The sequence below is a fragment of the Chiloscyllium plagiosum genome, chromosome 16 (assembly GCF_004010195.1).
Source record: "Chiloscyllium plagiosum isolate BGI_BamShark_2017 chromosome 16, ASM401019v2, whole genome shotgun sequence".
NCBI lineage: Eukaryota > Metazoa > Chordata > Chondrichthyes > Orectolobiformes > Hemiscylliidae > Chiloscyllium > Chiloscyllium plagiosum.
Genome location: NC_057725.1, coordinates 13,549,097 through 13,576,751, shown reverse-complemented (window position 1 = coordinate 13,576,751; position 27,655 = coordinate 13,549,097). Strand labels below are relative to the sequence as shown.

Below are 27,655 nucleotides of genomic sequence, written 5' to 3'. Positions count from 1 at the left end.
AGGGTGGACGCTCGGAAATTGTTTCCGTTAGGTGAGGAGACTAGGACCTGTGGACACAGCCTTAGAATTAGAGGGGGTAAATTCAGAAATGCGGAGACATTTCTTCAGCCAGAGAGTGGTGGGCCTGTGGAATTCATTGCCGCAGAGTGCAGTGGAGGCCGGGATGCTAAATATCTTCAAGGCAGAGATTGATAAATTCTTGATGTCACAAGGAATTAAGGGCTACGGGGAGAATGCGGGTAAGTGGAGTTGAAATGCCCATCAGCCATGATTGAATGGCGGAATGGACTCGATGGGCCGAATGGCCTTCCTTCCACTCCTGTGTCTTATTCTGAAGGAATTGTAACTTGTAATCATTGGAGCACCTACCGTTCTATTGAACTTTACCTTCAGTTGAACTTAGTACGTTCAGAGTTTTCTCTCACAGGTCTCTTGTGATTAATGAGTGGGCTGCTTGCCATCAAAGAATTTCCACCATTATAGTGTTAGCATCAAACTTATCTTTATTTTTTTAGTTTACGTATGTTTGGAGTGCAGTATTGTAGGTAGTGTCTTAAAGTGTGTTGTATTTTGCTTCCAAGCTGTATAGGAATGTCAGAGGCTGCTCAATAAATTTGAAGAACTGTTAGTTTTTATCTGGGTGGACAGTGTGGCTGATAAGAACAGTATTTCTGCTTTGAGTGAAAGAGCTTTAAGGACTACAACCTGACCCTAGCACACACTGTGGAGTGATCTGTATCACAGTCAGCACTGGGATAGTTGTGTATGTTGAGAATGCTGATCAGAGAATGATGACAGATCCAGCTGGTGCCCACGCCCTGGTCTTGGATGTGTCTGGGTTACTTTGTTACCCGGTTCCTTCTGAAAGACGATTTTAGTTACACAGAGCTCATGGTACCAACAAAGCTCAAGTAGTCCCTCTTATTCTCCAGTACATCCCTGGCCATTATTTTAGAGGTGAGAAGGCCACTGTTAGGTGAAAATCCTCAATAAGTACAGATTTTCTGACTTAAGGATTCTACTGAGCTAATGGTTTGAGACAGGTTTACTCATCCTACAATATGGAGTTGTTTGTATAAAAGAATTCTCCAGTTTTATAAATATAATGCATATACATAAATACAAAGATATATAAAATAAGATTCTGTATCATAGAAAGCATATTATTTAACAATACTAAATAGAAGATTTAGAATCACTGATGTGTTATGTTTTGGAAATCTTTTTCCTCCACTGCAGCTTTCTGGTCCATCTGATAGTCTTTCACCTTTCATTTTCTGACTTCTACTTCAACCGTCACCTCAGGTACATGTCAGCATGAGTGTGTGACACGGCAGGCCACAATCCTAGCAACTTCCTTCCATTTGACATGGGCTGGCATAATGCATTGTGGTATTTTGCAAATCAGGAAAGGCCACTGTTTTCTGAGGCAGTGTATTTCTTAAAATGTGCACTTATTTAATTGATCTAAAGAAATATTAACAAAGGAGAATGCTGACTTGGTACAGTGCTGTTGAGTAGAAGATCTTAATGTTTTTCCAATGTCATTGTATTGAACTCTCCTGAGATTAATTATGCAGTCAAATTTCACACAAGGACACATAATGAAGTGTAAACTACTATTGAATGTTATCTATATTCTGCAAGAGAAATGTTTATTCTTGCAGTAAGAATATACACCTTTGCTGTTTCAATTATGACTTGCTGTAATCTAAAAAACATACTTAATGACAACAAAACTTCAGAAGTTTCAGATTATTTTAATGCAACAGCACACAAAATATTTTAGTTCAACCTTTTTTAGTTTGCAAAATGCAAGTGCTTCCATAACAAAACAAATTAAAGCTCATGGTGTTTTTAAAATCTGTTTTCATGGTTTTCAATAACAGAATAATTCCCTGTTCAAGCATGGAAACATAACAAGTTGTGCATGCTGTTTTGTGCTATTGTCTTCTGCTTTTCTCCCAAGCTCCTTTTGAATCATTTTCAGCACAGAATTATAAATGTTTTTTAAAAGTGTTTAGTAATCTATACAGTAAACAGGTGACCTCAGTAAACAATTTCTTCATTCACCATTGCTATTTGACTTCCTTGGCAATATTACTTTGTTTTGTGAAGAAATGGGGTGTATTTTCATCTTTTTGTCTCAGCTGTAACTTTTATCTGACTGCTGTGGAGGAAGTACAATCCGCTGGGGAAGACCTAACAGTGCTAAGATAACCACATGATTGTCTCCGTAGAAGTAAAATGAAGGGGTTCCATAAGGGGCGTGTAGTCCATCCCTCCCAAAAGAAAATTCTATCAATGCTCCATCCAAATTGATCTTCCAGTGAAGATGAAAATCTATCCTAATGTTGTGTTAAAATGCTCACTAGCTGGCCTTGCTATACTACTCAATTAAATTTGGGTTTAAAGAACAAACTTAACATGACAACATTGTTCAAACAAGTTAGAACGTACATGCATTTGGCTGACTTTGATTTTACGCCTGTACTTCTTCAATACTCCCAACACTTACGTTGTATGGTCTCAGGAATCTCAGATGACAGTAGGTTGAAGAATTTGGACTTGTTGTCAAAAGAAAATGACAACTTCAGATCTCTTTCAGATCAATTTAGAAAATTATGAAAAGTTCAGATTCAAAAATAAAAGCAGTGGTTACAATTCAGTGTGCATGTGTAGTTGTGGAGCTGGTTGTTCTCAAAACGTTTTTGCAGAGTGGAGTTTAATACAGGTAGGATCATCAGAACATGCATAATGCCAGAGAACAAAAGATTATTTGAAAGTACAAGCTTTCAGAGCACTGCTCTTTCATCAGGTAGCTAGTGGGGCAGGATCATAGAACACAGAATTTATAGTAAAAGATGAAAGTGTCATACAACTGATGAGCTTTATTGAACAAACCTAGATTGCTGTTCAATACATCTCATCAGCTGTATGACACTTTCATCTTTTACTATAAATTGTGTTCTATGATCCTGTCCCACTAGCTGTCTGATGAAGGAGCAACACTCCGAAAACTTGTACTTTGAATTAAACCTGTCGGGCTATAACCTGGGGTTGTGTAATTTTTAACTTTGTCCACCCCAGTCTGACACTGGCACTTCCACATCACAACAAAAGATATGAGCAACAAGAAGATATATTTTTCTTTGCTGCCTAATATTAATGAAAAGCCAACATGCCGTCTTATTGTAATTGACTTTATTATTGACAGACATAATTGGAGAAAGACTATAAAATGAAAGAGGTCAGAAGGAAAAGTGCAAATCAGGAAAAAGTGAAGGTGGAAGCAAGGACAACATAAAATTAGCCTTCAAGATTAGGTTCAAGAAGTGGCTCCTTAAACTAAAACAGTTTGATTTGTAATGGAAAATGTTGTTCTTCTCTGCTTGGTGTTTTTGGAGGGCAGGAAAACGGATGAAAGACAGGAAACATACTGTTTGCTTACACAACATGTCTTTATGTAGGAACTTAGGGCTTAGTCGAAGGATTAGGCCAGTCACCCCTTCATGGCTGCTGTTCCAATCAATAGCTGATTCTGGTTGTGATCTCCATTGCATTTTCCTGTCTGACCCTCAAAATCTTTTACCCCCCCATTCTATCAAACATTTATCTAATTCTGCCTTCAATAAATTCAATGATCCAATCTCCGTTGCTTTCTGGGGAAGAGAATTTTAAAGACTAACAACCCTCTGTATCTCAATCGCAAAAAAGAATACCTAATTCTTTAAATTGTATTGCCCACCCTCTAGTCTCCCTTACAAAAAGAAATATTCTCCCTGTATGGATCCTATCAATTCCCTCTTAGAAATGTCAATGTGATCACCCCTCATATTTTTCTGAGTGTAGGCTCACACTTTCTTCATAAAATGAGTTCTTCATCCCAAGATTGAGTTATGTGAACCTTCTTTGAATTGCCTCTAATGCACTTGCAACTTTTATGAAATAAAGGGATAGAAACTGTACACACTACATCCGATGCAGTCTCATACAGGCCCTGCCTAACTGCAGTAAAAAGATCCTACTTTTATGTTCCATTCACATTTGCAAAAATTATTACCATTCTATTTGCCTTTCTCTTCACTTGCTGTACCTGTGTAAATTCATTAACATTACAAATACCATTACCTATCATTATCATTGGAGCTACGCTCACTGGCTCTCACACACCCATCTTGGAATGACAGACAACTGATTTTGAAAGCCGAATGCCACAAAGGAGATTATGATAATCTTATGCCACCTGCTGTAATCTGAACTACAGATAGTCCCTATCACAGATAAAAGAGTTTCCCAAAGATTTAAACATGTCCAGTTACTTAAGGTACAAAAGCAAAGCACAGCAGGTGAATGCTGGAGAAATTCAGCAGGTCGGGTAGCATCTGTGTCAGAGAGAAACAGAGTTAACTTTTCAAATCTTGTGTGACTTCTCAGATGCTGCCAGAACCTGCTGAAACACTGTAGGTGTTGGCCAGCACATGAAATTATGGTATTCTGCTTCAATTCCAATTGATTTATATATGAGTCAGTTTGGATGAACATTTTCAAATGGCAGTTAATCTTTCAGAGAGTACTCATTCCCATCTATGAGCAGTAAACTGTCAATAGTCTACAAATTTTAAAGCACACAATCATGTCTAAAGAAAAAAATATTTTTTTTATCCACTGCAACTAGGTAGGTAGGGTGGGAAATAAATGGTGGAATTGATTACAGAAAGGAAATATAAGCTTGAGAAGCCAATTGCTGTTTACAAATTAAAAGAGACATAAAGGAGTCAGTGTGTTGTTGAAAGTGGTAATTGGTAAATATCTAGCAATTATCACTGCTGGGACTCCAACGGAGTAACAAGTAAGAACATCAGGACTAGGAGTAAAATGGAATGGAAAAATTCTGACTGTTGTTTTACTCATTGTCATGATTTGAGGATAATGACCTCTCAAGTCTACCATGGGTCCTTGCGATTGAACTGGACATTTCTTGACCTACAAATCTTTGGGTATGGAGCGTGAAAGTAAGAGGATCCAAATGTGGGATTAACTTGCTTATTGTCTCTGGCTCATCATTTAGGCATTTAGACTCAGTGTGATCCAACTTGTTGGATAAATTGTTGCTGTCTTGACTGATTAGAACAGAGGAACACAAGAAATGGGAGCAGAAGTAAATCATTCAGCCCATTAAGCCTGCTCTACTATTCTATAAGATCATGTCTAATCTGCTGAAGGTCTCATGTACTCTTTCATGCCAGCTTTGCATAGCCTTCTACTTAATATTTCAAAATCTACCTGCCGCCTTTTAAATATAATTTCAGTGACCTAGCCTGTAGCAGTAGCAAGTTTCTCCCACTCGTTAATGTCAATGTTGCCATGCTTTGTCACTGTAGCTTTTTCTTCATTGCAACCTTGAACCCCGGCCAGTTGAGAAACCAGGACCTGGTAGGGAAGATAATTTTTAGACGTCTGGGCATACTTTTTTTTCATTCATAGGGCGTGAGTGTCACTGGCTAGGCCAGCATTTATTGCCCATCCCTACTTGCCCTTGAGAAGATGCCATTAGGGAGAGATTTTCAATATTTAGTTCAACAAGGTTTTTGCAGAATGTTTGTTGAGCTTCAGGAAGGACACTAGCATTTGGTAGTGAGAGAACACAGCGGAGGTATCTGCTGGTGGAATTTCTCTCGTGTTCTTATGTGTCACTGACACACAGTCCAGGTCTTATTGCAATACAGGGAATTAGAACTGCTCTGGACACTGGGATTTTTATTGACTTGTGGTGTTAAACGCACACTGCTGTAGTTTGCAGAAGACTGAGCTGATCAGCTGGTTCTCCCCAACAATGGTGGACTTTTTGAGACAGCAAGCTGCCAAGGTATGTGCAGTGCTCAACATGTTCCAGAGCCTTTCCTTAAACATTTATACCAGGTCTATGCTAATACGAAGTTTGCTTTGACGACATTCAAGTTCAGGCTGGGTCTCTTGTATGCAGAAACGAGGGGACTGCCAGGGTTTAGACCCAGGAACTGTGAAGGAAGGTTCCAAGTCAGGATAGCACCAGGCTTGGAGGGCAACCTGTTCAACGTGGTGCTCAACGTTCCCTATAAACTGTGTAGCTGCTGCGGGAGGTCCTCACACACAGATAGGTGGACGGACATATGGCACAAACTTCAGAGATCCATGCAACAGAAAAAAATAATTGGAGGGAACATTGGTGGTGATCCCGTGCATCTACTCCTATTGTCGTTCTGAATGGTAGAGGTTATGGGCTAGGCCAGTGCTGTTGAAGAGGTATGCATAAGTTGCTGCACATGAGTTCATATGGTACACACACTGCTCCCACTAGCATCAGTAATGGAGGGAGTGAATATTGAAGGTGGTGAATGAGTAGCCAATCAAGCAAGTTGCCTTGTCCTGGGTGGTGTTGATGGAGCTGCAATCTTCCAGTCAAGTGGGCAGTATTTCAGCACAATCCTTATGTGTATTGAGGAGGTCAGTTACATACACAGACTTTCCAGCCTTTGACCTGTTCTCGGACCACAGTGTTTATTACGGCTGGTCCAGGTCAGTTTCTGATTTTTGGTATCCCTAGGACGTAGCTGGAAGAACAATGAAAAAGGTGACAATCTCGAAACAACTTGGATGCCAGTCCCAAGATGTGAATTTTATTTTGACAGAAGTATACTATTTTAAAACAGTATTCAAGATTAATTCCATTTTCAAGACTCTCTTCAGGAACTTACCGAAATGAAACTTAAAAATCAAACCCAATTTCCTAGACACTGGGAAAAATAAACACAAAGCTCAGGGCAAACCCAACCTAGTTAATTATTAGTTATTTAAAAAGCACACTTAAATGTAGCCTAAGTAACTACTCATTTTCTGACTATGCATTACTAATTATGTAAGAGAGTAGAAAGATATGGGCTATGTAAGTACAGACAGATTTTGCAACTAGAATGTTAACAACCTATTCAGCAAAACTTCCAGTTTCCAACAAATGCACATCTTATCAGAATCATGTAGCAATATCAAAAAAAGTTAACTTTTACCCTAACTACTTCAGGTATGAGAAAATGAGAACTTACAAACTAGAAGCTAGCACCGGCATACAGTAATGTTGTAATAACTTCATTATCAGTTTTTGAGATGTTGATTCAGTGAGAAGTATTGGCCAGAATATCTGGGATACTCTTCTTCCAATAAGTGGGAAGGGATCTTGATGGCGCGCTGAAGATGCCATCTGTCAAATGACCCTTTAAACCGAGACTCCATTTATTTATCATGTGAAAAGCTAAAGTTGAGTGGTGACCGGAAAATGTATTTAAGCTAACAAAATATTTTGATTGTATAGACATGGAGTGCTTCTGCTTTGGCGAGGTGGGGAGGGAATGAGAAGCCATCAATCTGAAATGATCACCAAGAAATCTGATAGAGAATTTAGAAGAAATCTGCTTCCTGCCCTCCCCCACAAAGACTGGTGAGAATGTGGAATTCACTACCACAGGAAGTGGTTGACCCAAATAGGATAGAAGCATTTTATGGGGAAGCTAGTTGAATGTACAAAGATAAAGGAAATAGAGAGCTGTACTCAGCATTCCGAGGCTTGAGTGGAATCTAAAAGACTAGTTGTGCTGCATGTTCATAGGAATTCTGGGTAATTGACATTCTCTCTGATTATGGCACAAATGCATGGACCCTCCTTGTCTCTGCGTCCTTTGATATGATTAACCACACCTCACTCCTTGATTATTTCTCTTCAGTTTAGACCAACTTCCTTCACTTAGTTGCACTATTACTTATCTAGTTGTAGCTGGAGAACCATGCAGCAATGACTCCTCTTCCCAGTCCCACACAGTTACTGCACACCTCAATCATGTTTCTTTGGCACCCTTTCTATTTCTTTGGTGACAGCATCTTACTACATGAAGATTAGGCTCTATGTTTATGATATGGCATCCAGCTTTACCTCTCTACCACCTCACTCTACCCCACAGCTGCCTGATCTGAGTAAGGGTGGGTTGAAGCATAAAAATCAATCCAACCAGTGAGTGGGGATGGGCTTAGTTCTTAAATCTGGCAATCCTTGCTTTAGCTATTGGGTTGTCAGAAGGCGAAGTTCATTTTCAAAGGGTTGTTAATTCTGAGGTGTGTAACTTCAGTCAAATTAAATAATTAATCTATCCTTTATGAGTAGGTAAGTTACCTGCCTCCCCACTCTCTTCCCCAATCACTGTGCTGCTTCCATTAAAACTGCAAGTGGGCAGGTTGAAGGCGAGTTCTGACGGAGTTTCAGGTTATTAGATTCGATTCCCTACAGTGTGGAAACAGACCCTTCGGCCCAACAAGTCCACACTGACCCTCCGAAGAGCAACCCACCCAGACCCATTCCCCTACATTTACTCCTGACTAATCCACCTAACACTATGGGCAATTTGACATGGCCAATTCATCTAACCTGCACAAGTTTGGACTGTGGGAGGAAACTGGAGCACCCGGAGGAAACCCATGCTGAGAATGTGCAGACTCCACACAGACAGTTGCCTGAGGCGGGAATTGAATCCAGGTCCCTGGCACTGTGAGGCAGCAGTGCTAACCACTGAGCCACCGTGCCACCCAAAAGGTTATCTTTTGATAATTCTTTACATCCCTCTTGTTTGGGGGTGGGAGGTTAGTGGGGGGGTGTTAAAATTCACCCCAAGAATCCATATACGTTCTCCAGAAACCATGCATGTCACAAGGCTACAGAGAAAGGAAGGTTTCTTCCCAGAACTGATGTCCTTCCCACACGTGGTGTTGGCAGAACATGAAGCATCGCATCTGCCTTCTTGGCAGCAAGACTCTGTGGCCATACAGCATTCAATGGTTTGCAAATTCTGGAGGGAAATCAAACCTTCCTGAGGAGCCTGTTGTAATTTTAACCATGACCTCAGAGCATGTGTAAATGTTTAATTGGGGTTCCAGTGCCGCTTGGAGGATATTTGGGGGTATCTTTGTAAAGCAATAAACAGGCTGGCACTACACATGCCTTGGCCATTAGCTATTTGTATGGAGCAGCAAAATCAATGGCCCTTCGAGGAATTGCTACTAGTCACTTCAAGGAGACAATGAAATTGTTGCATTTCTTCCTGTGGAGACAGGAGGGGCAGTCATTGGGAAAATGCTTGGAAATAGGTCAGGAAAATTGGGCTACTTACTTAATTAAAGAAAATTACTGTGAATATTTAATTGTGATTGGAAAATGCAAGTTCCTACATGTCATAAATGTAGTCAGAAATCACACAACACCAGGTTATAGTCCAATAGGCTCATTTGAAATTACATGCTTTCAGAGCTCAAGTCACCTGATGAAGGAGCAGCGCACCAAAAGCTTGTGATTTCAGATAAACCTGTTTATTTCAAATAAACCAACATAACCTGGTGTTGTGTGACTTCGGATTCTGTCCAACACTGGCACCTCCATGTCATAAATGTAGATCACTTTTACAAAATGTAGATGGAAGCAATTAAAAGCAAGCTAAATGAGGGCATGATGTATAAAAAAAAATGCTTAAACATGTATATGTACAATAACAAAGAGTAAAATGGTGCAGACCCTGCATTGTCAGTGGTTTATGTAGATGCAGATACCTGAGGTGGCAGGACTAATATGTGAAGAGGGCCTGGATCAGTTAGGACTCTATTCACTTGAGTTTAAAATAATGAGGGGGATCTCACAGAAACCTATAAAATTCTAACATGACTAGATAGGGTAAACACCAGAAAGATGTTCCCGATGACCAGGGAATCCAGACCTAGGGAACACAGTTTAAAGATATCAGGATTGAGCTGGGAAATTTCTTCACACAGAGAGTGTTAAGCTTATGGAATTCTGTCAGAAAGCAGTTGAGGCCAAAACGTTCACTGTTTTCAGGGAAGTAGATATACTTCTTAGGGCTAAAGGGATCAAGTGAGAAATTAGGAACAAGGTCATAAATTGGATGATGACCCATATTGAATGGCCTAATCCTGTTTGTGTTTTCTATGTTTCTATGCTGTAAATCTGAAATATAGAGAGAAAATGAGTGAAGTATGCAGCAGGTTCAGCAATATATATACAGGTGGACACAAAATTGATGTTTGAAGTTGTTCACCTTTCAGGAGATCCAGAGGGAATTAAAGTTTTAAAATCTCGAGTGAAAAGATTTAGGAAAAAGGGAGAAGGGAAGGGAAGAATGATAAAAGAGTAGGTCTGTGATAAGTTGGAGGAATAATGGTGCAAGGCAAAAGCAAGTGGTAATGGTCTAGCAGATCTAGAAATGGTGACATCAGAAACATGAGCAGCAGCTGCTTTCTAAAAGAAGTAGGAGCAGCAGTACTTGTTGGAAGCTTTTGAAGTCAGTGTTGAGTCCAGTTGATTATAAAATGCCTAATCAAGGAAAATGATGCCATTCCTCAAGCTTATGTTTAGCTTCATGCTAAAAGGCTCAGGTTCATGTCCCCCTTGCTCCAAGTGTGTGTCACGATATGTCTGGTTACAAATATCTGTATTGAGCTTCATTGGAACACCGTAGGAGAATGAGAATGTCAGAGAAGAGGGCAGACAGAGAACTAAAATGGCAAATAACTGGAGTCTTGGGTCATGCTTGTGAACTGAAGTCTACATCTTTTCTGAAGAGGTCTGTCACAATTACTTATTACATTAGAAATTATAATATAAACTCTTGAAAATTAAGTGAACAATAACAAGTTTTGAGAAGATTTGTAGCTCTGGTTGAGATTCTGGATGTAGGTTTGCTCACTGAGCTGGAAGGTTCACTTCCAGACGTTTCATCGCCCTACTAGGTAATATCTTCATTGGGCCTCAGGGCAAAGCACTGTCGATGATTTCTGCTTTCTATTCATACGTTTGGGTTTCTTTGGGTTGGTGATGTCATTTCCTGTGGTGATGTCATTTCCTGTTTTTTTCTCAGGCGGTGGTAGATGGGGTCTAACTCAATGTGTTTGTCGATAGCATTCTGGTTGGAATGCCATGCTTCTAGGAATTCTCGTACATGTCTCTGTTTGGCCTAGAGACACACACGAGAATTCCTAGAAGCATGGCATTCCAACCGGAACGCTATCAACAAACACATCAAGTTAGACCCCATCTACCACCCCCTGAGAAAAGGAACCAGAAATGACGTCATCACAGGAAATGGTGTCACCACTGGAAATGACACTACCAACCCAAAGAAACCCAAACATATAAATAGAAAGCAGAAATCATCGACAGTGCTTTGCCCTGAGGCCCACTGAAGATGTTATCTAGTAGGGTGATGAAACGTCTGGAAATGAGCCTTCTAGCTCAGGCAGCAAACCTACATCCATAAGTGAACAATGTTTACTTGGGGAATTGTTCGATATGAAATTCAAATGTGCTGTGGCCAGCTTGTGAACCATTAATTCGATAAAAGGCTCCAGGTTAATGAGTACAGAATCAAATTGTTTGCCTTCTCTTTTACAGACTGCTTCAGATAATAGTTACTCAAAAGGAAAGATAAAAATTGTTGAAGGCATCTGTTTGCTGTCAAACGATGACATGTATTGGGATGACTTGAAACAGATTAAGACCACACGAGGAGGAATTCTTCGAGATCACGTTTGTATGAAGGCAGAAACACTGTCTATCCAGGGCAGCACAGACTCACTTGGTGACACAGAGACAGAACAGCTGCTACAGGATGAACCACTGTCTGAGTGCAGCAGTGTAAACACAAGCTCACAGGAAAGAAGTGGTCTCCCCTTACCCGACACTGGCTGGAAGCACAATCGCAAACCCTCAACTGAAAGTGAGGTCTGATCAAAAATAGCTTCTTCTTTCTTTCTCCTGTGTTCTATTTAAAATATGTTTCTATGACAACCTCAGACAGTGACTGAGCATGCTCCAGACAGTGTGAGGATGCAGACTCTTTTGTTTAAAAAAACACAACTCAACTGAGAACTAAGTGGCACTACAAGCTGTCACATCTGGAAAACAACACATTACACAAGACTGGATAAAAGCCAAGGGATCATGCTCTCTTTTAGTATTTCCAAAATGTCTGATGCATATGTTAATCAATTTCTTTCTCAGATTTACTTAAAATATGTGTCTGGTTAAAGCATGAATGTACAGATGGTTATCTGTCGCATGTGGTGGCCTACTTTTCTACTGTAGAGGATTCTGCTATTAAAATGGATGTAATTCTGTAAGTGGAGCAAAGTAAACTTCTTTCACACTGTCTGCAGGCCTCACATTTCTGGGTCTTTGTGGGACAGTATGAAAATCCTTGTAGTCTCAGGTAAGACTTCTGTACAGGAGGGAGAATATTGAAAAGAAATATTTAATTAACCCTTTCATCTTCATTTTGACATTCAGTCACAACTGAAGTTATAAATGTGACGCAAAATCTCTCCTATCCTGGTCCTTTGAAAGGAGGATACAGGAATTGGCAAACAATTGTACAGAAAAAAGCTGCATTTGCCCTCTAAGTATCTGTCTAAGCACTGATTTGCAATTAAGACTCTCATTTTGTACTTAGTTGAAGTTGCTGCCATTAATGATTATTAACTCTACTAACTCATAAGCTATCAAGACCTATTCCTGCTTGTAACCACTATGAACATTTCGATGAAATGTATACATATTAGGCCTGAGCAAACTAGTAACATTAAATAGTTTATAAATGTAGTACAGATCACCTATTAAACAGGCTGCAGATGTGGGCCAGAATTTAACTGAACATCTCAGTGCTATTTTGTGTTATTAAATGGCAACGCAAAGCAATTTGAACAGGAGTGAAATTATTAATGAGAAGCAGATCAGAATATTATAAGTAACTGATGTGAGGGAGAGAGGTTACTCCTTTGAATTCATAATAAATTTGAGTGACAAAAACTCTAAAGTGTATTGGCGGAGAAAGCCAAACCACTTTTTAAAACTTGCAACTAAAATTCAAGTATCAAACAAATACAACAATATTTTGTTATTTTTCAGTTACTTAAAGGAATACAAGCAACTAAATGAAGTACTTCAAATATAAAGTAGTTCCCATATAAGGTTTTTAATTTAAGCGTAAAAGTCTAATAGGAGTCGTCATTAGCTTAATGCTTCGTTCCTCTCCCGTGAAGCTGTTGGCATATCAACTCTCCTCCTTACTTAAAACCACTTTATTATTATGTCTATTCTGAATTTCCCTTTACTTGCATGGAATTCAGTAGCTCCTTAATATTCAGAAGTCCCTGAATATACAATATCATGTATGTAAATAAAGACTTCAGAGGAAGTGAAATAGTCCACTAAATTAAAACTATGTCACAAGGTGGGAGATATATTCTGTAATTGTTTTATAACAACAGTGGCATAATCTCTCACTGGAAATATTCCCTGTAATCTTTGCTTCAAGTCTAGGGCACAGTGCTGTTAATTATTGTAAAGAGAGACTTTTTGGCACTTTCAGCATAGTAGACAGATGATCATTTATATAACAGCATAAGATTAGGAGGTAAACTTTCACTGACATTAACTGAACTTTGCGAGCAGCAGTGAAAGACAATAATACTGAGTTTATGGATTATTGGAAGCACCTATATACCATTGAGCATTTTGCTTCTTTGCCCAGTTGTCTTGCCCTGTCGAGAAACATGTTGCAAATTATTGTTACTTTGAACAAGAAAGTGGCAAACATTTTTTGCTGCCTTGAATTTCCAGCACCCACAAATTCAGTATCATTCCCCATTTAATCGCATATGTAGGTTATTTTATTCATATCCCAAGCTAAAGTCAGTTTTCACAACCAAAAACATATAGTTTAACAGTTGTATGTGTTTTGTGATGCTGGCAATATCATCTGGATAATAATTACTTTTTTTTTAAGCTTGTCGCACTCATGCTTCATAAATTGAAAGAATGGCAGTCTCCATTTACTTTAAATTTCATCAATATCACATCAGCTCTCAGTTTTTCCACCTAATTCCTGCCCTGCTTTTCTGAGGGCCACAGTTGGCTATTATTTGATATTCCACAACATTTTCATCTCTATTCCACTAACATTGTTACATTGTCTTTGTAACAAATACTGAAAGGTCAACTCCTTCATTAGTATGCTGTTTGTATGCTTATTTTGATTGCTGCTTTTACAGTATTGCTTACTATCAAATGAGGAAAGAAAATTGAAGCATGGTCACTATGAGTAACTAATCTGATTGAAAATTAAATTACTGCTAGATTTATAGTTTCCACTGTTGTGATGGAACAATTAGTTGTTGACAAAAACCTTGCTTGTTTTCTTTCCTTCCTAATTTTAATTCAGTCAGTTTATGCCAACAAGTGGTCAATGCTGGAAATAGAGCCAAGATTTGAGGGTGTTTTTGTTGCAATCATATGGCTTGGCTTATTTGCTTAGAAATGCATTTCTCTGACCAAATGTCTAATTTTTAACCTTTTGAGTGCCTGGCGCTTAAACCTCAAATTGTGCTATTTTATCTCGACCACAAGTTTGGGCCACTGTTCTTAATACGCATTTAAACTTGCATTTTTGAAATATAATAACTGGATTGTTAATCAAGTAAAGCAACTTTCTATGTAATTATGGAAAAAATTTAAATATGTAAATATGTGATAAAGATCCAGAATTGTAAAAAAGTCATAAATTGTGATGCACCTGAAAATGGGTTTAGATTTTATTCGTGGTTAACTAATGAAGAATGACACAAAAAGTTGTCAGATTCTTTTTATCATTACCAATGACCAGAATACCAGTACAATGAATATAATGAATTTTGTGAGGAAATATTGCACCAGGCCTTTTTAACCCTTTGAGCACTATGTAATCATTTTATAGTATTTCGATATGGGAAATTTTTTTAAGCCTGAAATTCTTCGCTGATACTTTCTTTGATATTTTTTACGTTGTATATCACCAACTTCTTTTATAGTATTCAACTTTAGCTTTGACTCAAAATTGTTAAAAAATAACATAACTTATGTTGTGTGGTGTACAGTTTACTCTTAATCTACATTACACATTATTTGATTCTATTTTTTGCCTTATGCTCCCACTTTGCTGTGTTATTTACAGTGCTTAATTCAAGTTGTTTTCATGAATTGTTTAATGCGAAAATTACTTTAAATTATCTTGAGTAAACTGTATGAGGGAATTTCAGTACTCAGTGGGTTAAAATACTCAGGTAGTAAACTAATTGTGGCAATAATTGATAAATTAGTCATTTTAGGATAATAAATGGCACAATCCTACATAATTAATTGATTATAATATATAGATTCTTGATTTTAAAAGATAACCACCAACTTCATGGTCCATATTACCTAGCATTTCAATTAAGCACAGCATTATTTTCTTTTTGGAGAAAACTAGGTACTTCCATTGCACTCACAGGAATATCTTGTATTCTACTTTGTCAACTTAGAAAATATTATAAAAACATAAAGGATTTTAAATGGTTTTGAATATTACATTTCATCTAATAGAAGGTAAAGCAGAGTAAGTAGACTGAAGCATACATACTGCATTTGGACATCAGTCATGCATTTGTCTTCCAATTGCGTTATAATATATTATTATTGAGAGGCTGGATAACTAATTTGGGTCTTTGTAATTATCCCAAATTAAACTCTGTAATATTTAAGACAGTCTTGCAATTGCTAACTTTGCTCAGTTAGAAAATGTTTACAGAACAATTGTTTAGTGTGAACTATATATCTGTGTGTATATAAAATGAATTGATTATTAAAATTGAATGTTTTCTAAACTTTTTTCTTATTTGTGTATTTGGATCTGAACTTCACAAAATGTTCTGTTTATTATTCTTCAAATATATATTTAATTATCCGAGTCATTCTGAACTTTAAACATAGCAACCCCTCATATACAAAGTTAGTAGAAATGTTCAAAATTATATTTCTTGATAAGACGAGATAAAGGTGGGAGGTAGTTTGTGTAGTACGTAAACTCCAGCTTAAGATCCATGGTGACCAATGGTATCCACAAGACCAGACAAAATAAGAACAGGAGGACACAGTTCGGCCCTTCAAGCCTGCTCTGCCATTCAATAGGATCATGATTGATCCGACATTCCGCATGTTCACTTTTCTACCCTTTCCCCATAACCCTTGATTGTATCTATTTCAGCCTTAAATATGCACAAGGACTCTGCCCACACAGTTCTCAGTGGCAAGAATTCCAGAGATACTCAACCTTCTGAGAGAATAAATTCCTCCTCATTTCAGTCTTAAATTGGTGCCCCTTTGTTTTGAGATTATGTCCCCTCTCCCATCGTCTTGGTATCTTTGTGTGCTCTAAATTGGATGGCATGGTGGCTTGATGGTTAGGATCTGGATTTGATATCAGCATCGGGCAACTGTCCGTGTGGAGTTTGTACATTCTGTATGAGTTTCATGTGGGTGCTCCAGTTTCCTCCCACATTCCAAAGATGTGCAGGTTAGGTGATTTAGCCATAGGAAGTGCAAGTTGGGGTGGGATGCTCTTTGGAGGGGCAGTGTGGACTTGATGGGCCAAATGGCCTGCTGTGTGGATTCTATGATAAAATAATTTAGAATTTAATTTCAGTCCCATAGCTATATCATATAATGACCAGCAAAATGTTGTCTAAATCTTACTTCAGAGCTGAAAATGTGTTGCTGGAAAAGCGCAGCAGGTCAGGCAGCATCCAAGGAGCAGGAGAATCGACGTTTCAGGCATGAGCCCTTCTTCAGGAATCTACTTTCTCCTAAATCTTACTTCACCCCCAGAAATGTGCATCAAGTTGGAAAAACTACTTGACCACATTCCCATCAATCTGCATGTTGCAGATATATCTACAACAGCAACGGTAGGTGCAATCACCTTGCAGTTCTTGTGTAGCTACAAATTCCATCTTAATACTGAGGATACCCTCAACCATGGTGTGAGGCACTACCACTTTGATAAACCAGTTAGATTCAGAACAGATCATGTGGCTGAAATCTAGATGTCCACAGGAAGCTGTGAACCATTAACAGTAGCAGAATTATATTCTTAATATCTTGGCCTGATACATTCCTCAGTGTAGGCGAAAGTGAGGATTCAATGTATCATTACTATCAGTCCAGCTCTTGAGGAATGATGAAGAGCCTAAGAGTACCAAAAAAAGGTAGCAATGTGCTAAATCAGGTTTATTGTCACGTACTCATGAGTACAGTGGAAATGGTTACAAGTCACCACTTACAGCGCCATGTTAGATACAAAGATACCTAGATACAGAATTCTAGGTACAAAGCAGAAAAGTAAGAAAAACAAAGTATACAAATTTAAACGTTACAGTCCTTCTTTCCAGAAAGTGGAAAAACAAATAAATAATTAATAAACAAAGAAACAGTTAATAGTTTAACATCGCAGTCCATAAGTGCCGACCCATGCTGGGCTCACAATCTTCCCAAGGACTTGACCTTGCCCTGCCCCTGTCCTGGGTTGCCTGCTCTCACCGCCTTGCAGCCTGTTCCTTCTCCAGCCACCCTCAGCTGCCTGTTCTCGCTCTCTCCACCAGCCACTCTGGGCTGCCTGTTCCCGCTCTCTCCACCGCCCTGGGCTGCCTGTTCCCACTCTCTCCACCACCCTGGGCTGCCTGTTCCCGCTCTCTCCACCGGCCACCCTGGGCTGCCTGTTCCTGCTCTCTCCACTGGCCACCCTGGGCTGCCTGTTCCCGCTCTCTCCACCGGCCACCCTGGGCTGCCTGTTCCCGCTCTCTCCACCGGCCACCCTGGGCTGCCTGTTCCTGCTCTCTCCACTGGCCACCCTGGGCTGCCTGTTCCCACTCTCTCCACCACCCTAGGCTGCCTGTTCCCACTCTCTCCACCACCCTGGGCTGCCTGTTCCCACTCTCTCCACCAGCCACCCTGGGCTGCCTGTTCCCGCTCTCTCCACTGGCCACCCTGGGCTGCCTGTTCCCGCTCTCTCTACCAGCCAACCTGGGCTGCCTACTCCCACTGGAGTCCCACTCTGGTACTTTTCCAGATCTTGAAGAAGCCACGAAACCGCTGACCACCAGAGTTCTTCCCAGGCATACCAGCCACCTCATGGCTGACCGCCAAGGCCCACAGCTGCTGCCATTACAGCCAGTGCCTCCACCCTCCAGAAGAGAAGTAGAGAAAAGACAAAGTAGAAAAAGAATGAGAAAAGAAGAACAAAAAGCAATTGAAGCAGATGAGCTCCAGCTGAGGAGCCCTCCTCCACTACCGTCTTGGACCACGTCAATGACCACCACAAGATTAGGTCACAGGAGGAAAGAGACAGATTCCTCAAATGGACAGATCAGTGGAAGATGCAATTTAACCCTAATAAATGTGAGGTGTTGCACTGCTGAACAAGTAACAAGACAAGGGAGTACTCAGTGATGCTGGCATCTGCACCACCTGGGAATCTTCAGAATCAAACCCAGTCACGGGGTCCCGGGACAAGCCCCCAAGTTTACTGTCATGGAAATTAAGTTGACTTGACTCAAATGTTAGCAAGAGCAAAGAAAAGAGCTTTATTCACATTCTGCAGAACCGACCTAATACATTCAGCCAGATGCCTCATGTTAAGGGCACTTGAGCATAATTCAGATACACTTCTTATACCGTTCTTATCACGCTCTCAAGGGCAAAGACTGGGAAAACTTAAGTTGTTATTTTCTCATCCCCTGGTTGTGGGCATAACTGTTCTTATGCTTTCTTCAGCTTTCGCTGGATTCGACTGCAAGGTCAAGTTGAATGTTTACAAAGTTCAAACAAAGACAAGCTGTCTCCTGGCTGCAGAACTCAGCACTCAGCACAGCATTAAATTTAGAAAAGCATTCTCTTTCAGATTTCACAGTAAATGTTAAATTTGTTAATTTTCCATTACAGTAAACTTGCCTTTATCAGATGTGTCATGCATTATAAGAGCAGGGGGGTTGTTTTGGAGCTGCACAAAACTTTAGTTAGGCCACAACTGGAGTATTGCATGCAGTTCTGGTCACGCTATGGGAAGGATGTGATTGCACTAGAGCGGGTGAAGGGGAGATTCATTGGGATGTTACCGGGGATGGAGAAGTTTAGTTACAAAGAAAGGCTAGATAAGCTCAAGAATTCTAGAATCCATCATTAAGGATGAAATTCTAGAATTCTTGGAAGTGCAGAGTCAGAATAGCACAAGTCAGCATGGATTTAGTAAGGGGAGGTCGTGCCTGACAAACTTGTTAGAATTCTTTGAAAAGGTAACAAGTAGGTTGGACCAGGGAAACCCAGTGGATGTCATCTATCTAGATTTCCAAAAGGTCTTTGATAAGGTGCCTCACGGGAGGCTGCTCAGTAAGGTGAGGGCCCAGGGTGTTTGAGGTGAGCTACTGGCTCTTTTTCAGAATGACAGCGGGTGACAAGTGGTGTCCCGCAGGGTTCAGTGTTGGGGCCGCAGCTGTTCACTTTATATATTAATGATCTGGATGAAGAGACTGGGGGCATTCTGGTGAAGTTCGTCAATGATATGAAGTTAGGTGGACAGGCAGGTAGTACTGAGGAGGTGGGGAGGCTGCAGAAAGATTTAGACAGTTTAGGCGAGTGGTCCAGGAAATGGCTGATGAAATTCAATGTGAGCAAGTGCGAGGGCTTGCACTTTGCAAAAAAGGAATATAGGCATGGACTATTTTCTAAAAGGTGAGAAAATTCATAAAGCCAAAGTACAAAGGGTTCTGGGAGTGCTAGTCCAGGATTCTCTAAAGGTTAACTTGCAGGTTGAGTCCATGATTAAGAAAGCAAGAGGGTTGGAATATAAAAGCAGCGATGTGCTTCTGAGAATTTGTAAAGCTCTCGTTATTCTAGTAGAATACTATGTCCAGTTTTGAGCCCCACACCTCAGGAAGGACATACTGGCACTGAAGCGTGTCCAGCGGAGATTCACATAGATGATCCCTGGAATGATAGGCCTAACATACGATGAATGGCTGAGGATCCTGGGATTGTATTCATTAGAGTTTAGATGGTTGAGGGGAGATATAATAGAAACTTACAAGATAATGCATGGCTTAGAAAGGGTGGATGCTGGGAAGTTGTTTCAGTTAGGTGGGGAGACTAGGATCCGTGGGCATAGCCTTAAAATCAGAGGGGGTCAATTTAGAACAGTAATGAGGAGACATTTCTTCAGCCAGAGAGTGGTGGGCCTGTGGAATTCATTGCCACGGAGGGAAGTGGAGGCCGACAGACATTGATAAATTATTGATCTCGCCAGGAATTAAGGGCTATAAGAGAGAGTGTGAGTAAGTGGAATTGAAATGCCCATCAACCATGATTAAATGGTGGAGTGGACTTGATGGGCCGAATGGCCTTACTTCCACTCCTATGTCTTATGGTTCTATAACTTGATTTCTTTAGAGCAGAGATGACTCCGTTGGGTCCTGATTGAGTCGTACGGAAGCATGTGAGGCATGGACAAGGTGAATAGGAAACAACTGTTCCCCTTATTTGAAGGGTCACTAATAAGGGGGCGTAGTTTTAAGATGAAAGGCAGGAAGACTAGATAAGATTTGAGAAAAATATTTTTGGAATGTGCTGCCTGGGAGGGTGGTTGAGATGGGAAACCTCACAACCTTTAAAAAAACATTACAATGAAATGACATAATATTCAATGCAACAGGCCAAGTGTTGGAAAATGCAACTTGTGTACATTTAGTCTCAATGGGCTGAGAGCTTCGTTTGTGTTGTATGATTTTGACTACATGTGTGCAGAACAATGAAACCATCATACTATAGACAATGGATAGGGGGAGGTGCCTCCATGATTACCTTCAATTATGGTATAGTCCAGGATAAGTGCAAAAGACATTGACAATTATCTTTAGCCAGAAGTGCTGAGTGGATGATTAATTTCAGCCTCCTCCTGAGCTCTAAGGCATCACAAATGCTAGTCCACAACCAATTTGATTCACAGAATGTAATTTCAAGCAATGGCCAAATCTACTGAGCACAGCTAAGCACACATTGACAATATTCCAGGTAAAATCCTGTCTTTCACAACCTAGTGAAATCTAGTAGTTCCAGTACAGGTAAAAACTAGCACCTATCCAACAATATGGAAAGTTGCACAGTCTGCTCTGTAAAAGAAAAGAAAAACAAATCCAGTGTGACCAATTACCTGATCAGTCTTCTCTGAATTATGGAACCTAGAAGCATAGAAAATAAGAGGAGGCGGAGGCCATTTGGGTCCCAACTTATTGTGCTCAAGACTGATCATCCAACTCAATAACCTGCTCCTGATTTTCCCCATAGTCTTGGACCCTGTTAGCCCCAACTGCTATATCCAACCCCTTCTTAACATCTTCTTACAATGTTCTGGCCTTGATAGCTTTCTGCGGTAGTGAAAGGAGCATCACTCTTTGGGTAAAGAAATTTCTCCTAATCTCAATCCTAAATGGTTTATCCTGTATCTTTAGACTGCCACCCCTGTGGTTTGGATTCCCATGCCATTAGGAACATCCTTCCATCATCTACTCTGTTTGGTCCTGTTAGAAATTTATAGGTTTCAATGAGAACCCTCTTATTCTTCTAAACTCCAGTAAACAGAGTGCTAATTGATTCAGTTTCAGTTTGCATAGTCCTGTCACTCTCTCGTTCCCACAAAACCGCCTATCTGTGCCCCTAACTATCGAGTCCCCAATTACTACTGCTCTGCTCTTCTTCACCCTTCCCTTCTGAGTAACGGGGACAGGCTCTGTGCCAGAGACCTGAGCCCCGTTACTTATTCTTCTAAACTCCAGTAAACAGAGTGCTAATTGATTCAGTTTCAGTTTGCATGAGTCCTGTCATGCAAGGAATCAGTCCGATAAACCTTTGTTGCACTGTCTCCATGGCCAGAACATCCGTCCTCAGAAAAGGAGACCAAAACTGCACACAATATTCCAAGCGTGGTCCAATCAAAGTCCTGTATAATTGCATCAATCCATCTCTGCTCCTGTTTTTGGATTCCTTACTATGAAGGTCAACAAACCATTTGCTTTCTTTACTGCCTGCTACACCTGCCTGCTTATCTTCAGCGGCTGGTGTAGCAGGACATCCAGGTCTCGTTGCACAGTCCCTTCTCAATTTCTAGCCATTCAGATAAGAATCTGACGTCCTGCTTTCATTCTCAAAGTGGATAATCTCACATGTATCCACATTATATTGCGTCTGTCATGAATTTGCCAACTCAATCAACTTGTCCAAATCATACTTAACCATCATTGCATTTTCCTCACAGCTCACCCTCCCCAGCTTTGTGTCATCTGAAAATTTGGAGATATTGCATTTATTTCCATCATCTAAATAGTTAATACTATTGTGAAAAGCTGGTGTCCTCACACTGATCCCAGCAGTACCCCACTACTTACTGCCTGCTACTTGGAAAAAGACCTGTATATTCCTACTCTTTGTTTCCTGTTTGCCAGCCAGTTTTCTATCCATCTCAATACATTACTCCCAATCCCATGTGCTTTACTTTTACACGTGAATTTTTTTTGTCAGACTTTGTCAAAAATCTTCTGAAAGTCCAAATAAACTACAACCACAGACTCCCCCTCATCAATTTTCTAGGTAATCAATGCAGGGGTCCCTCAGAATCCAAACATTTTCAATTACTTAATCAATGACCTGCATCAACGTAAGTTCAGAATCGGGGATAATTACTCATGACTACAACGTTCAGTTCCATTCCTAGCTATTCAGATAATAAAGGAGTCATATGAGCAATATCTGGAAACTTGGGCTCTGGTCATAAGTGGGAAGTAACATTTGCACCACACAATTGCCAGCCAATAACCATCATCAGTAAGAGAGTTGGCGAACACTTTCCCCTTGATATTCAATAATATTACCGTCACTGATTCCAGCACCATCGATATTGTGAGTTACCATTGAAAAAACGTAACCAGACCAATTCTGTCAATGATACAGTCTCCAACAGCAGGTCAGAAATTGGGTGTTCTTCAGGAGTGCCCCTTCTCCTGACTCTCCAAATTCTTTTGACCATCTACAAGGCATCTACAAGGTTACAGTGAGATAGAATACTTGCCATTTGTCTAATTAAATGCAGCCCTAAGAACACTGAAGAAACTTAACACATACAGGACAAACCGCCTGCTTAATTGGCGCTCAATCATCTTAAACATTCACTCCCACTATCACCAGCATATTGTACTTGCAGTATATGATGTCTGAAAGATGCATTGCATCAATTTGCTGAGGTTTCTTCAATAGCTCCTCCCAAACCATGCATTTCACATTCAAGTACCAGCAGAAGTAAACAGATGTCCTGCTGGGATGAACATGGTGTGAGCTGCAATCCCATGAGAAAGACATTCCCAGTCTATGAGTCGGTGCATGGAGACACAACTAGCTCCCCATATGTCCCTTTCCCAATGTCATCACATACTGCATTTCTAGTGTATTGTCATTTCTTTATCATCATTGGGCCAAAGTCTTGAACTCCTGACCTAACCGCAGCAGGCAATACCATATTAATGATTGTAGGTTGTATGTCTTATTGGGGAGGTAGAACAACTCTATGATAAGCTCTGGATTAGCACATAGTGCTAGAAAAGCACAGCAGATCAGGCAGTATCCAAGGGGCCCTTCATAAGTAATGATGCTGGGAGCCTCGGGGGTGGAGAGATAAATGGGAGGGGGTGGGGCTGGGGGGAAGGTAGCTGTGAGTGCAATAGGTGGATGGAGGTGGGGGTAATGGTAATAGGTCGGAGAGAAGGGTGGAGCAGATATGTGGTGAAATCCACATCAATGTCATGGAGTTGGAGAGTCCAGAGGCGAAAGATGAGGCGTTCTTCCTCCAGGCGTCGGGTAGTAAGGGAGTGGCGATGGAGTAGGCCCAGGACCTGCATGGCCTTGGCAGAGTGAGAGGGGGAGTTGAAGTGTTTCACCACGTGGCAGTGGGGTTGGTTGGTGCGGGTGTCCCGGAAATGTTCTCTGAAGCACTCTGCGAGTAGGTGTCGTGTCTCCCCAACGTAGAAGAGAATGCATCGGAAGCAACGGATATAGCAAATGACATGCAGGTAAAACTTTGATGGATGTGGAAGGCTCCATTGGGGCCTGAGATAGAGGTGAGGGGAGAGGTGTGAGTGCAGGTTTTGCAAATCCTGCGGTGGCCAGGGAAGGTGCCAGGTGAGTTGTTGGGGGGGCTTGGACCTGACGAGGCAGTTGCGGAGGGAATGTTCTTTATGGAAAGTGGATAGAGGTGGGGAGGGAAATACATCTCTGGTGGTGGGGTCCATTTGTAGGTGGCAGAAATGGCAGAAGATGATGCAATCACTTTCACCTAGTTGATATTTTCCTCTGGATTAGCACAGCCTCCTTCTGCATTGCTCTTTAGAATATGTTTATTACAGACATTCATTTATAAGGCAAAAAGCTTATAAAATGAGGGGCATGGACAGGATAAATAGACAAGGCTCTTTTCCCAGGGGTTGGGGAGTCTAGATTTAGGGACATAAGGGGAGGCTGGTACAATTACAATATTTAAAAGGCATCTGGATGGGACTCGGCAAGATGACGGCGATTCTGTAGAACTGCTGTGGACAGCTCTGCCTAACAGCCAAGGCATACTGGTGTTTTTTGCCATCCCTGGCCAACTTATCTGGTGGAATTATTAGTTTAAAACCTTACAGAACACGTATTTGTTAATATTTGGGAGTGGGAAGGATGCCAAAGGGAAAAGGAGCAAGCAAGCAGCAGCAGAGATGACACTCCCCTGCAGTACCTACAACACCAGAGACTGCAGCAGCAGCAGCCTCTCCCGACCTCCCTGGGGACCTGACAGACTCACAGGAATTGGCTGCGGTGATGAAGAGATTTACCTTGAAAGTTGCAGCTGCGATTGAGGAGATCCGTGGGGAGATTCATGCCCAGGTCCAATCTATTGCATCCATGCTGAAGAAGCACAAGCAGGAGATCCAGGGCCTTGGGGAGAGGTTGGAGGAGGTGGAGAGTCGAACTAAGGCCTTGGAAGCTGCGATGGAGTCCTCATCCAGTCTGATCTAGGTGCAGGTGCTTGCAAAACCATATCAACGACCTTGAAAATCGAGGTCAGAGGATAAATCTCCGAATTGTCAGGCTCCCTGAAGGTGAGCAGCCAGTCAGTTTCTTCGAAAACTGGCTGCCGAAGTTTTTGGGCCTTCACATGGAGTCCAGCAGGCTGCAGCTTGAAAGGGCGTATTGGGTTACGGTGCACAGGTCAGGGCCGGTGCAGCGTCCCCACCCGGTCCTAGTGCATTTCCACTCATATAAGGACAAGCAAAAAGTCATAGAAGCTTCCAGATCTCTGGGAAAAGATCCGCATGTGCTGCTGTACAAGGGGTCAAAAATCATGTTTTTCCAGGGTTTTTCAGTAGCTGTAATCCGAAAGAGGAAGTCCTTTGATGAAGTTAAAAAGAGGCTGAGGAACCTGGGCATCCGGTACTCCATATGGTACCCCGCAGTACTTCGTTTCAGCCATTAGGACACCATTTATACATTTGACTTGGCAGATAAGGCTAAAAACTTTGTGGACACTTTAAAATAGATAGATTGGCTTGAAGAATATGGTTAATGTTTGTTCTCTTTTCTATTTTTCCCCATGTTTTCCCTTCCTTTTTTTATTCCTTTCTTTCTCCCTAATAATTTCCTTTCTGGAAAGGGGAAAAAAGACTTTGGAATAAGTTGTTCCTTTTTTTTAATAACTGGATTTTCTGATGGGAAATTTTGTGATTGTTCTTTGTTGTCTCTCTCCCTTTTTTTGGTTTGTTCTGCTTCTCTTTTAGTCACAAGTAGGGGCGACATAAAGCCAGGGATGGGTAGAGTGCTCATCCTGACTTTGTCTTTTGATTAAACGATCATCTCCTTGTTTTTTTCTGGCCTATGGCTGGGGCACAGTCCAGGTTTGAAGGAGCTGTAAAGGAGGGGATGGGTAGGGTGAGTGCCCCCTTGGGCAGGGGGAAGAGTCTTCCATTCAAGGTTCTATAGTTGGTTTTCTTTGTAGTTTTTTGGTAGTAATAGTTGTTTATAGTTATGATAGAGTAGTTTTTGTGTATATAGTTTTTCGATTCTATGAGTCTTTACTTACTTATGCTCAGCACTTTGTAAGCAGGGTTCTCCCTGCGAGGGATTCAAGAGTGTCTGAAAGGGAATATGGCTAAGTGTCTTATTAAATGGTGCACCTGGAACATTAAGGGAAGTCATTCACCTATTAAAAGGAAAAAAGTGCTTTCTAGCCTTAAGAGGGAAAGGGTTGATATTGCTTTGTTGCAGGAAACCCATCCTGATGCTGGGGAACACCTGAAATTACAACAGGGGGGTTATGACTGGGTATTCTTTTCATCCTTTACTACTAAAAGTAGGGGAGTGGCGGTACTTATCCAGAAAAATCTTCCATTCACATTATTAGAGCAGGTGAAAGATGTGATACTTAAACGCCTGATAAATGGGGAGGAATATGGCATTTTAAACATCTACTGTCCTCCGGCACATCCCCTCAAATTTTTGATTAGTTCACATTATTAGAGCAGGTGAAAGATGAGCAGGGACAGTTTGTGATACTTAAAGGCCTGATAAATGGGGAGGAATATGGCATTTTAAACATCTACTGTCCTCCGGCACATCCCCTCAAATCTAAGTTGAGTGCTTTTGGAACACGGCACATTATTATAAGGGGGGATTTTAATTGTCTTTTGGATCCGACAGTGGACAGGATGCGTTGTGGGCCCCCAACTATTTCTTTGCAGGCCAAGCAGGTGGTTGACTTATGCGAGGAGTTGGGGCTGGTGGATATTTGGAGATGTCTTCACCCTACCAGCAGGGACTTCACCTTTTTTCAAACCCACATAAATCTCACACAAGGATTGACCTCTTTCTGACTCCCTCGGCCCTTCTAGATTCGATTATAAGTTGTAAAATTGGGAATATAGCTATCTCTGATCACGCGGCAGTATATTTGGAGGTTAAGGCCAAGAGTGAAGGGCTAGGTTTGCGGCACTGGCGTTTGGACACTTTTCTTCTTAAAGATTCCAAATTTGTGGAATACTTTATGAAGGAGTTTTAGGAACTCTTGACTATCAACTCAGGCATGGCTAGTAGTCTGTCCATGCTATGGGAGACTGCTTAGGCCTTTGCTAGGGGATTAGCTATTTCTTATTCGGCTAGCCGGAAACGGCAGAAGGAAGAACAGCAGCGTCTACTTGAGATGCGGTTGAAAGCCACGGAGGCAGCACATTTTGTGTGGCCTTTGGTGACTAAGCTACAGCTGCCTTGAATTCAATACTGACACAAAATGCAGAGAAAGACAATATACAATAGGTGCAGGAGTAGGCCATTCTGTCCTTTGAGCCTACACCACCATTCAATATGATCATGGCTGATCATCCTTAATCAGTATCCTGTTCCTGCCTTATCTCCATAACCCTTGATTCCACTATTCTTGAGAGTTCTATCCAACTCTTTCTTAAATGAATCCAGAGACTGGGCCTCCACTGCCCTCTGGGGCAGAGCATTCCACACAGCCACCACTCTCTGGGTGAACAAGTTTCTCCTCATCTCTGTCCTAAATGATCTACCCCGTATTTTTAAGCTGTGTCCTCAGGTTCGGTACTCACCCATCAGCGGAAACATGTTTCCTGCCTCCAGAATGTCCAATCC

General features: G+C 41.1%; 1 protein-coding gene across 5 annotated transcripts in view; it reads left to right on the top strand.

The window, feature by feature from the left end:
• lrp4 (low density lipoprotein receptor-related protein 4) overlaps positions 1-15,756 on the top strand; it is a 399,766-nt gene extending 384,010 nt beyond the window's left edge. For 4 of the 5 annotated variants that reach the window (XM_043705467.1, XM_043705466.1, XM_043705468.1 and 1 more), the window contains exon 38: positions 11,480-15,756. In XM_043705467.1, the coding sequence (XP_043561402.1) occupies positions 11,480-11,815 (336 nt within the window). In that variant the 3' untranslated portion in view covers positions 11,816-15,756. Of the gene's footprint in view, positions 1-1,239; positions 1,306-11,479 lie in introns of all 5 variants that reach the window. The other variant, XM_043705469.1, reaches the window with a different exon arrangement.
• The last annotated feature ends 11,899 nt before the right edge of the window (positions 15,757-27,655 follow it).